At 37.9% G+C, this 14,414-nt stretch overlaps 1 protein-coding gene across 2 annotated transcripts in view; it reads right to left on the reverse strand.

Moving 5' to 3' along the window:
- The window catches only part of LOC137660289 (uncharacterized protein C18orf19 homolog A), a 76,065-nt gene that overhangs the window by 19,196 nt on the left and 42,455 nt on the right, over positions 1-14,414 (reverse strand). For both annotated transcript variants that reach the window (XM_068395077.1, XM_068395076.1), the window contains exons 4-5: positions 7,327-7,542; positions 6,642-6,846 (exon numbers count right to left, since the gene is read on the reverse strand). In XM_068395077.1, coding sequence (XP_068251178.1) covers positions 6,642-6,846; positions 7,327-7,542 — 421 coding nt within the window. The remainder of the gene's footprint in view (positions 1-6,641; positions 6,847-7,326; positions 7,543-14,414) is intronic.

Here is a 14,414-nt window from a genome sequence, read left to right on the forward strand (position 1 = left end):
CCCCAAAATTGGGGGAAGTGCCTTGGTATATGTATGTATATATGACTTGGGTATGAACTACTTTATCAATTAATCCCAATTATGTTTCAAAACCACTGAAACTCTCTCTTTAAGCTTACCATCCCAACACCAAAATAAAATTTTAATTAGCACATCACCTGCATCTACCATAGGATCTGTCCAACAATCTTTATAAGTAAACCAAGATTCCTCACAGAAGTGTTTAACAAAACCTGATTTGGTACTCTCCTGAGCTGCTGCTAGTAAGTTTTCTAAAGATAAGTTTTTGAGTGTTGTTTAACACCAAGATCAGGTTCGGTCGGAGATTGTTGAGGAGAAGTATGAGCTGAGGTACATTGCATGGATGGACCTCTTCGTCTTGGAGAGGAACGTCTATATCATTGTCGTGAATGTTCGGTTCGCGATCGTGAGCGTTCTGTTCGTGATCGCGAGCGTCTTGCTCACGATCTTGAATGGTGTGAACATCTAGAGTGCCTAGCTCGTGGTGAGCATTGGTCTCTCAATCATGAACGACATCCTCATGATCGTGATTGTCAGCCATGTGAAAGCGAACGGCGCCCTCATGAGAGTAAACGTCACCCTCGCGAACGTGACCATCTTCCTAGTGATCTAAATCACGAGCGTCCACACCTAGACCTAGAGCGTCTAGCTCATGATCATGATGACCAGGATCTCGAGCTTTTAGCTCGTGATTGTGATGACCACGATCGCAAGCTTTTAGCTCGTGAAGTGGAATACCTTCTAAGAGAAGAGCACCGAGACCATGATGATCTTTGGTCTCGTGAGCGTGAAGCTCTAGAGTTAGAACGCCTTCTGGAAGAAGAGCACCAAAATTGTGATGACCTTCAATCTCTCAGATGATCTTCAGATTGTCGCGAACAATGATCAGAAGACAGGGGTCCCGAAGGACGAGAAGATGGAGAATCTCACCCTCGTGAAGGGCTAGCAGATGGAGTGCTGGCCACGTGAAGATCATCGTGGGGAGAAACAGAAGGCTGAGGATTAAAAGACGACGAAGTCTCCGGATGGCGAGCGATCGTCGTCAGCAGAAGGCCGTTGGAGGGGTGAACGCTAGTAGTCGCCATAATCCAAATAAATAACGTAAGGTTTGTGAGTATGGGAACAACTCCAATTCTAAAGACCATGTATTAGAGATTATAGTTCCTAAATATTTAAATGATTCTACCTCATTAATCTATCTACTTAAGAACAGTACATACATACATACATATACCAAAGGCACTTCCCCCAATTTTGGGGGGTAGCCGACAACAACAAGAAACAAAACAAAAAGGGGACCTCTACTCTCTACGTTCCTCCAGCCTAACCAGGGACTCAGCCGAGTTCAGCTGGTACTGCTAGGGTGCCACAGCCCAACCTCCCACATTTCCACCACAGATGAAGCTTCATACTGCTGAGTCCCCTACTGCTGCTACCTCCGCGGTCATCTAAGGCACCGGAGGAAGCAGCAGGGCCTACCGGAACTGCGTCACAATCGCTCGCCATTCATTCCTATTTCTAGCACGCTCTCTTGCCTCTCTCACATCTATCCTCCTATCACCCAGAGCTTTCTTCACACCATCCATCCACCCAAACCTTGGCCTTCCTCTTGTACTTCTCCCATCAACTCTTGCATTCATCACCTTCTTTAGCAGACAGCCATTTTCCATTCTCTCAACATGGCCAAACCACCTCAACACATTCATATCCACTCTAGCCGCTAACTCATTTCTTACACCCGTTCTCACCCTCACCACTTCGTTCCTAACCCTATCTACTCGAGATACACCAGCCATACTCCTCAGACACTTCATCTCAAACACATTCAATTTCTGTCTCTCCATCACTTTCATTCCCCACAACTCCGATCCATACATCACAGTTGGTACAATCACTTTCTCGTACAGAACTTTCTTTACATTCATGCCCAATCCTCTATTTTTTACTACTCCCTTAACTGCCCCCAACACTTTGCAACCTTCATTCACTCTCTGACGTACATCTGCTTCCACTCCACCATTTGCTGCAACAACAGACCCCAAGTACTTAAACTGATCCACCTCCTCAAGTAACTCTCCATTCAACATGACATTCAACCTTGCACCACCTTCCCTTCTCGTACATCTCATAACCTTACTCTTACCCACATTAACTCTCAACTTCCTTCTCTCACACACCCTTCCAAATTCTGTCACTAGTCGGTCAAGCTTCTCTTCTGTGTCTGCTACCAGTACAGTATCATCCGCAAACAACAACTGATTTACCTCCCATTCATGATCATTCTCGCCTAACAGTTTTAATCCTCGTCCAAGCACTCTAGCATTCACCTCTCTCACCACTCCATCAACATACAAGTTAAACAACCAGGGCGACATCACACATCCCTGTCTCAGCCCCACTCTCACCGGAAACCAATCGCTCACCTCCTTTCCTATTCTAACACATGCTTTACTACCTTTGTAGAAACTTTTCACTGCTTGCAACAACCTTCCACCAACTCCATATAACCTCATCACATTCCACATTGCTTCCCTATCAACTCTATCATATGCTTTCTCCAGATCCATAAACGCAACATACACCTCCTTACCTTTTGCTAATATTTCTCGCATATCTGCCTAACTGTAAAAATCTGATTCATACAACCCCTACCTCTTCTAAAACCACCCTGTACTTCCAAGATTGCATTCTCTGTTTTATCCTTAATCCTATTAATCAGTATTCTACCATACACTTTTCCAACTACACTCAACAAACTAATACCTCTTGAATTACAACACTCATGCACATCTCCCTTACCCTTATATAGTGGTACAATACATGCACAGACCCAATCTACTGGTACCATTGACAACACAAAACACACATTAAACAATCTCACCAACCATTCAAGTACAGTCACACCCCCTTCCTTCAACATCTCAGCTTTCACACCATCCATACCCGATGCTTTTCCTACTCTCGTTTCATCTAGTGCTCTCCTCACTTCCTCTATTGTAATCTCTCTCTCATTCTCATCTCCCATCACTGGCACCTCAACACCTGGAACCACAATTATATCTGCCTCCCTATCATCCTCAACATTCAGCAAACTTTCAAAATATTCCGCCCACCTTTTCCTTGCCTCCTCTCCTTTTAACAACCTTCCATTTCCATCTTTCACTGTCTCTTCAATTCTTGCGCCAGCCTTCCTTACTCTCTTCACTTCTTTCCAAAACTTCTTCTTATTCTCTTCATATGACTGACCCAGTCCCTGACCCCACCTCAGGTCAGCTGCCCTCTTTACCTCACGTACCTTGCGCTTTACTTCCACCTTTTGCTCTCTATATTTTTCATACTTCTCTATACTATTACTCTGCAGCCATTCTTCAAAAGCCCTCTTTTTCTCTTCCACTTTTACCTTCACTCCTTCATACCACCATTCACTGCCCTTCCTCATGCTGCCTCCAACAACCTTCTTGCCACATACATCACTTGCAATCCCAACAAAATTTTCTTTTGCTAACTTCCACTCCTCCTTAAGAACAGTAGCACAATTAAATTAGATCTTTCATTAACTTCTTCTTCTTTGTCTACATCTTTTCCCACTTCTATGTGGGGTCGATGTTTCTGGTCAGCTTTCTCCATCTACCTCTGTCCCACACCTCATCACTGGTCAATCCCTGTATAAACTATAAAAACTTATAAAATGAAGAGAAAGAGAAATGAGATAAAATAGTGTGCCCACGTGTAGCCTCCCCTCAAGCAAGAGAACCCTACCTCAAAACAGTGGAAAACTATGGTACAGAGACTATGGCACTACCCAAGACTAGAACGATGGTTTGCTTTTGGAGTGTCCTAGAAGAGCTGCTTACCATAGCTAAGGAGTCTCTTCTACCCTTACCAAGAGGAAGGTAGCCATTGGAAAATTATATTGTAGTAGTTAACCCCTTAACCTGTTAAGCGTTCCCCCTGGACCAGGTTGCCGCTAACGTACCGTCACGCTTTTTTTGCCCTGAGCGGTCATTTCACTAATGATAATTTTTTAAAGTTAGTATCATTTCTTTATGCTTATAATTCGTATTTATAGTTAAAAGTAGGGATATTAATTACATGGTAGAGTAAGAAAACAAATAATACTACTATTATTTTACGTCAAATTGCTACATAATACTGAATATTCTTACGCCTGGATAAGCAACAAAAGCAAAGGGATAAGTCTCTCTCTCTCTCTCTGTCTCTCTCTCTCTCTCTCTCTCTGTCTCTCTCTCTCTCTCTCTCTCTCTCTCCATATCATTTCCTGTATAGTTTTCAAATATGTTCGTCATACATTTGTACATTATTTATCCACTTTATTCTCTCTCTCTCTCTCTCTCTCTCTCTCTCTCTCTCTCTCTCTCTCTCTCTCTCTCTCTCTCTCTCTCTGTCGGCGGTTCCTTTCCTATATAGTTTTGTGAAATCTCGTTGTCCAGTCATTCGGTGATGAGAGGTCATTTTCGCTTTCGGCATCGAAAGAAAACTTTGTTTCTTCAATATACTCATCACTGGAGGATTCAAAATTAGTGCTCTCATTATCAAACAGGTTATCATTATCAAATTCCTCAACAAGAATATCATTTATTTCATCTAAAGAAATAACCTTCCTCTTTAGACCGTTCATTACAAAAGGAACAACAAACAACCACTTCCGCATGAACGCCCGAAGCGCACTGATAGGAAACCAGTTTTCTAACATCAAGCTACCTTCAGGAAAATAGTTGCCAGACATCATATAAGTTTCTATTTACAGCCCCCATATGCTGAGAGTGTTGCCAAGTGGTGATCCTATACTTACTATACGAGTAAACGTAATATCACGAGACTGACGGCTTGAAAAAGGCAATTAAAGTCATGAACGGAATATGCAGTTGAAGGCGGTACCGAGTAGATCGTGGTGAACGGTTTATCACGTGGGTGACGCTTAACAGGTTAAACGAAGAAGAATTGCTTGGCAATCTCAGCATTGTCAGGTGTATGAGTACAGAGGAAAATGTGGAAAGAATAGGCCAGACTATTCGGTGAATGTGTAGGCGAAGGGAAAATGAGCCGTAACTAGAGAAGGGATCCAATATAATACTGTCTTGGGAATCAAAGGACCCAATAACTCGCTACCGGTAGTATCTCAAAGGGTGACTAGTGTCCTGGCCAACAAATACCTCTTTCCTACTCTTCCTCTAAGCTCTGGTCTGAGTGACCAGCAATGATGACTCTCCCCCGAGGGTCAGAACCACATGGGTTGCTCCAACAAGAACCACAACACTGAAGGAGAAGGAAGGCACACTCACAAGGCCCTGGACATGGCAACAAGCCGGGTTACAGGTACAGAGGGAGTAGGGGTTATGGGCTTCGGACCCCGAAGCACAAGGGTCTGAATGACGGACACACGGGAAAGGGTGGGTAACACAGCGGTGACTGGGTCAGGGGTGATGAACAGGGTAACCCCAAACACCAGGCCAACACACACTTACGGCCCCTGGCCTAGGCTACATCTAACCTCAGGCTTGACATCTCCCAGTTTCTGCCGGAACAGGTAATACTTACAATCCTTAATACTTTTTTTGGGCTGGCAGGGGAGAGGGGTATTCTGACAGGGGTCACCATTGGGGGCACAACCATGCCTTTCAATATTGGCATCACCAAGTGAGACACTGGCAGTGGAGATACTGTACAGTAGGTAACCTCAGCTACCAGCTCCCTCAACAATATTATGGGGTGCCTAGCTGAAGGACCTAAGGATGCCTAAGTCTTTTTTGCATCAAACTCGTTGTCTGCTTTCTGCACGGAAGTGATGAAGAACCTCCAGCCTCCAATGGGGTGTGGCAAACACTGAAGGAACCCCACCCATGACCAGAAATTGAAAAACCAGCCAATGTAGCTCCCAGGCCTCAGTGCTCCTGACGCATATTCCCCAGCGACCAAGCAAAGGCCATATGTGCAAGGGGGTGGGGACAGTATAAGACGCACTCATTGGGAAGACAGAAGCAGCTGAAGACTTTTTCGGCATCTTCTCGGGCGTTGCCAAGAGCGACCCCGTTGAAGGCTTAGCTCTTTTTTTTCCCACTCAGGGCATATACCTGCCACTACATAGGAGGACACGACCTACACTCGGAACACGGGGATGATTGCAAACATCATAGCCCCTACAAGACTTCCAGTAAGACTGTGGATCTACAGTCTGTTTACTCATAAACTGATTGAACTGTCCACCCTTTCTTCAGCAAGTACGAATCTTTTGCTTCACATCCATTACAGCATTCAACAACCAGCAATCACTTTCAGTACAATAAAAAAAAAAAGGAGAAGTTTGGACAAGGGTACTGTACAATGATACGTCTGTATTTCTTGCAGCCCAAATTCAAAATGAAGCTCTTCTGATAAGTGGTGGGGTGGGGTTTTTACCCACGTGCACCACCTGTCGTTAACTACCTCATTAATGAATTCAACGGCCGTTCATTTTCCTATTTAAAGGATGAAGGTTTGTAAATGGGCAGGAACAAATTTGAGTTTTTGCATCTTTTTCCTGAAAACCCTTATTTTGTTCTTCAGTCTCTTACAAGGAAATAACCATCTCAAACAGAAATAAAAAATTCTAACTCAATTACCTTTTCGCAGCAATGAAGAAAGAACCGTACCACACAAGAGAGGTTGCCACGTGCACTGGGATCAACACATACCAGTACTGCTTGTACATAAGTTTGAATTTCTGTACAAGAGACAACTTTTCTTCTTTAACTCCTTCATTTTGAACAGTAGAGCTACTTTTGCTACTTGTCAATTTCGAAGTCTGTATCTCATTCTGGTTTTCATCTAAATCCAAGAGGAAAAAAGAAAATGCAAAGTACAGTATTGTACAGTTTTTAAATACTGTTCTCACAGGTAAGATTCACCAAAACAATGCTATAATAAAACGAATGTTACTCAACTGTCATACTAATGAAATCTGTAACCTTAATTTTTTCTTTTAAATTAGCCAGTGAGGACTAAAAATTTAATGTTTTGTTAAATACTATGCAAACCAAACTAGCTATCTGTCTACTCTATCATTACAATTACTATTATTTAACATTTGCAACAATTTCTTTTGAAAAAGAGGTACAAGCTAGGTTTTAATAAAAAAGAAAATACAAGGTACTTCATGAAAAGATTGAAATCAGCAAAATAATCTGTACAATATACACTATTGTAAATAATACAGTTGTAGAGTAGTTTTCATACAATCCAGTAAAATATAAAATATCCAAAAAAAATCCTAAATTTAATACTCATCAAAACAAGATTGACACATACCAACTGGAGTTGATGGTTGACTTGGAGGCTTTGTAGAATACAACCGCACGTGACACTCCTTAAACGTAGTGTCGGGCAGTGACCATAAAGGAATAGGAGTAATTGCTGATGGAGAAAGCTGAGGGATAACAAATGTACCGCCTGTCATTTTTGATATAGTAAAGGGAGAGTGATAATGCAAACTACAGCGATGATGTTTCCTGTGGTGCCAAGTACCTAGAAAAAATTACAAAAGTATAAGCCAGGAGTTCAGGAAAAATATGTATTTAATTCATCTATCACTAGCAGCACCCGTGTAAATTACACGAAGTGATATTTTCAATACTAATTATCTTTTTCCTAACTTATACATGTTTGAATAAAATGTCCCAAGATTAATTTCATAATCTAGGTTATGGAAATTGATAGAACTCAATTTTTTGTCTAATATTTAAAAAAAAGTCAGGTGCTAAAGACAAAATTGGGAAAACTATATAAGATGTGCTTTGGTTAAGTAATCAAAGTCTGATGTGAATTTGTAAGAGTATACCATAAAATTATTTCCGTTTTCATTAAAGCGTGGATTTGTAAATGTATACCATGAAATTAATTCTGTTTTCTTTAAAGCTTGACACACAAAATAAATAATACACACGGTATCGTATTAATATATAGATATGGAAATTTATATTTAAGATCTTGAACAGTATAATACTGTACTGTAGTTATTTATCAATTATGTTTAATAAAGCCAAGCTAAATTATTTAGAGCTCTTGAATATCCACAGAAATGATAGACAGAAACAAATCAAAAGTTAAAAGAAGCTAATAATCTTAGTTTTTGAGCTTTCCACAATAATAAAAGGAACATAACTCTAACTATATTACATATTGGAAGTTCAACATTTAGAATTAAAGAAATTCCTAAAGAAACACTAGATATATTTTCTCTTAAAATAGAATAAGATATGATTAATGACTTTAGCTCACACCAGCATTATCAAAATATCAGGGGCAGCATGAAAAGCAGAGATAAGATGTTCTACAAACAATAATTATGGAACAAAACATTACTCTACATATCTAAAGAGAACAACAATATTAAGAGTTTACTGAAAAAAGGACATAGCTTAACTGATAACAGAACAATACACTTGGTTTGGTAACAAAGACTGCTTTCAACGATAAAAAATTTCTTAATAACCTGATTGCCTACAGTGATATCTTGACAAATGTACCGAGTCTACTGAAAAATAAATCTGATAGCTCATAATCTCCCTTATATAATAAAGAGAAAGTGTATGACTATACATTTAAATATATATATTTCTTTCCGATCACGATCAGCACTTTTGCCAGATGTATAACTACTTAGTTCTTTCCAGTCATGATCAGTAGCTTTGCCAGACGTATAACTACTTAGTCTCTCCCTGTCCATCGGGTAGGGGGAGAGAAAGTAATCATATCCTGGTGAGAGGGGGTATCTCAAGAGGTACACTGTGTGTATGTGTGATTATCTATCTAAATATTTATTTGTCATTTTTGACCCGTCATGTACACTAGTATAGAATAAAGACTTCTTAGTGCACTGTACATTTCTTTTATCTATGCTCCATGCAGGGGAAGTACTGTCTAAAATATACCTTGCCTTAGGACACTGCACGCAATACTCAAAGGTCTTGGTAGCATGCCTTTGGCGTCCAGCTATACTGCTTTCTTCACGTAACTTTTCATCTTTTCCCTATAGTTACTTTCTAACTAGTTTCTTGAACTCCTTTCAATTTTCTGTTGTATGAAATATTGATTTTCTACTTTACCCACATGCCAGCCTAAAAAGAATTCAGAAAAGACACGACATCTGATAAAACTAATTCATATTTATCTGCATCTGCTCACATTATGAAAGAATTAGGGACAGGATTGCTTGAACACCTTACACCACTGAGTTTTATCTTACTTCTCAATACTGTTATGTATGAATATGATTGAAATAGACATAAAAAAATGTGGAAAATATAAAACCTTATGCCCAGCACTTATATTAACCCTTACCTCTAGAACTAGAATGTATTGTGCATTACAACACTGAAGTCATATCAAATGCAATAGAGCCCTCAGGTCTTTACATAAAACTCCTTACAGTATTTCATGTACACCTCTAATACTGGCTATAATTTTTTTCTCGCATTTAAACACCCTGAGGTTAGTTTTCTAAGTACAGTACAGTCTTTCAGAGATAATCAAAATTTTTTAACAAATAGAGTATAGTGCAGTTAACTCATTTTCCACAATGAATTAGTGTATGAAAATAGCCATGTATGTCAAAATCGCAGATACGAAACAATACAGACCCCAATTCCCCAACTATTTTCATATCACCAGTAAATGAACTGTATTTTTCCTGAAATAAATAACTGTCTTAACTATGCAGTATCACATTTAACCTCGAGTGTAAGAAAGAAATTAACATAAATATATCATGAATTGCAATGACCATAGCCTAAATCAGAAAGTTAACAAAATGTCAACACTTTATTACATTTTAATTAAATGCCCTGTGAAACTTACCTCAATATGATACTGAACAATATTATTTGCTGACTTCTAACTCTAAATTTCATGTTTTGACTCCCATTATCTAGTGATATCTAACAGTACTGTACAGTATTATTTTCCGTCATTTAATGCTAAATTTTCCTATTTTGACACGTGGTGTTTGTCAATCTTTCACCAAAGAAATTTACTGCCAAATTTATGGTTTCACGTTATAAGAACTTCGGAAATACCTAGCATGCGGATAACAAGAGCTGAATCTAATCAAGTAAACCTCTACTCACATCTTCCAATCAGTTTAACTATGTATAGTAATGTAAGTGTGAAAATTTACTTTCTAGATAAATATATCTATTAAATGAAGTTATACCTTGCTGATTCAGGAATCTGTCAATCAAGGAACATCTGCAGTCTTCTTTAAAAGTTCACACAAAACTATGATAGAAAACTGAAACAACTTTCATCACCATTTCACTAGGAGAATTAGTGTCAGAAAACTTAGTTTTTAAAGCAAATTTTAAGTTTAAACATGGAAAAAAACTTCAAATATCAAAATGCAAATCCTTTAAAAACATAAAAATTAACACAATGAGCAAAATTACAATTTTTGTTGTTTCAAATTTCTAACACATGCTGAACTATGAACAAAACAAAGGAAACTGAATCGAATCTTGATGATCAGACCAAAGATTATCAATGTTTATCAGACCCCAAAAACAAGTCAAAGATCAGAGATAACCTATCTGTTGTGGTACTCATTATCAGGCCAATAAGACACTGCTCTCATCATTTAAGAGGGACGCTATTTAGACACTAAAATGATGAAGTAAACACATAATCATCATAACATGCAGTGTTGTTATTGAGTAAATCACTTTAGGATGTTAGTTGCGATGATAAAATCTATGAGTACATTAGATTTTAAGACTAGTAGTGTAGGTTTATTTACATTTTGAAAGCACATACATTATTGGAATGGTAAATAATCTTTGCTTTAAACCCCACAAAACTGCAATGTCATAAAAAAGAGACTATCCTTTATGTCATAAAACCAGGTATAGTCTTCGGTTCCTGGTGGATGTATTTACAATTCACCAAAAATATATATTTCCAATCTAAAGATGAATACTCTTCCTCTGCAAGATTTTATGAACCTCTTCTACAAAGGCTGATGCAACACATTTGTCTGGACTTGCAGCCTGTCTACTAGCCATCCATAACAGTAATGAAAACACCTCTGAAATCTTCTACTCAACATTGACAAGAAAAAAAAAGTCCTTTTAATGATATTTTAGGAAAACAAGTACTGTAAAGTACTGTATACCATTTCCGCATTTTATATTCTTCTAGCCTTAACATGGATGTCTAAAGTAATGACAAACACCCATTTTTGGAGTCTGATCTTCCATCTAAATCACAAGAAACAATTCTAACTGATTGATTGATTGATTTAAAGTTTTCAAGCATCCTGACATCTAAGGTCATTGGCGCTGATATAATTTACTTAAACAATTCTAATCCCAACTTAAATGGATATAGAAGCTATTGCAGCATCTATCATGCTGGCCTAGTTCTTTAAAATCCAGCACTTGGTTGAATGCAAGAACATTCATTCATGCGCAATAAGAGCCAATGATTTCTATGCCTTACCTACATCAACTATGTTCTATTTCACCTCAATAAAAAAGACATTCCAGAATCTTTTCCTTCATTACTCAAAGCAGGAGATTCACTTTTGTGTTTAGAAGTTCTATTACAAGAATAAAATGTATTTCACTGTGTATAATATATCCATTGGAGGAAGTTATTATCTTTGAAATACTGTAATATATTAGATAAAAAAAATGTTAGGAGGATAAGGTGTAGCTTTGCCTTCCTACATGCCAATAGCATTGCACTGTATCTTGCTAACCATGCTACTTGATAAAAATTTCTTTTGATGATCTAAATTATTTATCAACGGATGTCAGAAGCACAAATCTTTTCAGGCAGAATGGTGTACAAGTCGGGATACACGTTTTAAGGCAAACCCCAAATTTTATTAGCATTTAATACAATACAAAGCATAAAATGCCCCGTTATAATCTTTTACAAACCAAATTATTCATAAATAAATGTTGTATAATTCACAATGAAACAAAAAAAAAAAATAAATCAAATCTAGATAAAAATGACCAGTGTTTAACACTTGTGATGAATACAATTACAGTACTGCAAAAAATAGCTTGCTACACAACACTAAAACCATCTTTTTTGACATATGTAAATATACAGTAGTCTAGACAACCAATCAGGAAAATTCCAATGGAGAACAAATTACAACAATGGGTAAAAAGCAAAGCAGCTTTGGGCCAAAGAGATGTAAAGGATCTATAGTAGTGTCTATAGTCTGTGCAAAAGGACACTAAGTGATGTTCCATAAGGGGGAGAATTGTGAAGATAATCAAATAATAATTTGGTCTCACGTTTCTACTCCGTCATTCAGATAAACTTGTGTCCTTTATAAAGGCTAGAACTATTCAAGTGGCCTTCTGAAGGCCATCGCAATCTATATTACTCTTAGAAAATGAACTGTAAATACACAAGGCCACTTTTAATTACAGTACTTCCTCTCAATATTCTTGATAATCTTTGACGAGAAAACAGGTCTTCTTTGAGCACTTGTTATCTTTTGTTTACAAAATGCTAATCTATAAAAGTGATTAGACAAGAGAATTTAACTGAACACATTGATGGTAATTTGCTTTTAAATCTTTAACTTAATACTAAACAGAGCACCAAAGAATGCAAACAGAATTTTAATAATAAAATTTCTTATTTCTATATTTGCCTGATGTTCATATTGCTACTTCTCCAGGATTTTGGTTTAATCAAAACTTACCCGTAAAATTTTAAAATAAAAGGATGTTCCTATTTTCTTTTCAGTGAATACATGCCCTTAAAAAAGAAATGGAACCTTCAACGGTATGGGTAAAAAGCCCAAGTTTCCGCCGCTGTTAACCTAGTCTTCAGTTTTTAAGTCTAAATTATCTCTGTCCTCTTGATAATATGAGTCAGTGATGGGGAGGGTGGGCAAGTATTTGAACATCACGTGAGTATAAAAATTAGAAGTTTTATTATTAAAATTTGGTTTATTTCTATGAATAAAATCTCCCCTGATGCTCATATTGCTGACTACTACACTGTTGAAGGTAGGGCATAAATGAAGGAAAGAGAAGAATAATTATATGCACAGGTAATTCAATGAGGTCAAGTGTTACTAACTTGGTCTAAGTTACTTGTCTAGAATACTTTGATAAACAATTTAAAACTATTGTGTGAAATACAGGATTCCATATTGTTTACTCAAGTAAATAAAACTACAATACTGAATTGTAGATTGGCTTTTTCAAATAATATTTAGCGCACACTTGCAATACTTGGTATGCCATTGAGCTCCACCTAGAAGCTTTCCAAAGAAAGATTTCTTCAATTAATCAGTAAGTACTGTAGCTGCACTTCAAATATCATGTACCTTTACTCTCAAGCATTGATGGTTTTAGGATCTAATTCCTTGTGTGCTTTTGTGATCAAATTTTAACAAGGAATGTAAGAGCATTTTTGGTTAGCATCCTCAGTCCACAGAACAAATTAGGGACACTACCTTGATTACCTTTTGTTTTTCTAAATACAATTGTATGGCTCTCATTGGACAACAAACTATTCTCTACTTAACTGTCTTAATGCAGTTTTAGTGAAGGCATTTTCAGAAACTGAGGCAGACTTTTAGTCTTAAAAACATTTTGGCTCTGTAGGAAGGTAAGAGAGACAAGATAATTTTGTGTTCCCCAAAGTCTACCTTGATCTACAATGCTTGTAAATTAGCTGACACTAAAGCCAACAGAATGCTAGCTGTTATTGAATGAGGTAGAAGACTCCTAGTTACCACTTGAGTATTTATGTTAGGGCTGAAACTGAGTAGTTGAGGCCTGAATTATTACTCTGAATCTAGAACTATGTTGATTTCTAAGCTACCTAAAAATATTATTTTCATTATAAAATAAATTTTTGAACATACCCGGTACTTATATATATAGCTATACGTCCCTGACGTCCGGCAGAAATTTCAAAACTTGCGGCAATCGCAGATTGGGTAGCCAGGTGTACCACCTGTGCGCCCCTAGCGAGGTACCTGGAACCATTCCATGATTCCTCAGATCTGCCATGCCTCTAGTTTCTAGAGGGGAGGAGGGTGGGAATTTAATTATATATAACTACCGGGTAAGTATGTTCAAAAATTTATTTTATAATGAAAATATCACAAATTTTAAGTAATTTGTATTTTTCCTAACAATACTTACCTCGAACTACTTTTTTAGGAGTATCTGGGATCTCCTTCCAACCGACCAGAGTTTTGTGTAGTTTACCCTAGTCCCGTTTTCTATGAGGGGTAACCTCAGGTGGAGTGGAACATGCCCTGAGGCTATCCCCCAGGTCAGAGAGCATGCTTGCTCAGGTCTCGATCTCCAGTAAGTTCTTGATAGCTTGGGTATCTATGAAGTCTAGCAAGGCACTCG

This window comes from Palaemon carinicauda, chromosome 20, assembly GCF_036898095.1.
Source record: "Palaemon carinicauda isolate YSFRI2023 chromosome 20, ASM3689809v2, whole genome shotgun sequence".
Taxonomy (NCBI): domain Eukaryota; kingdom Metazoa; phylum Arthropoda; class Malacostraca; order Decapoda; family Palaemonidae; genus Palaemon; species Palaemon carinicauda.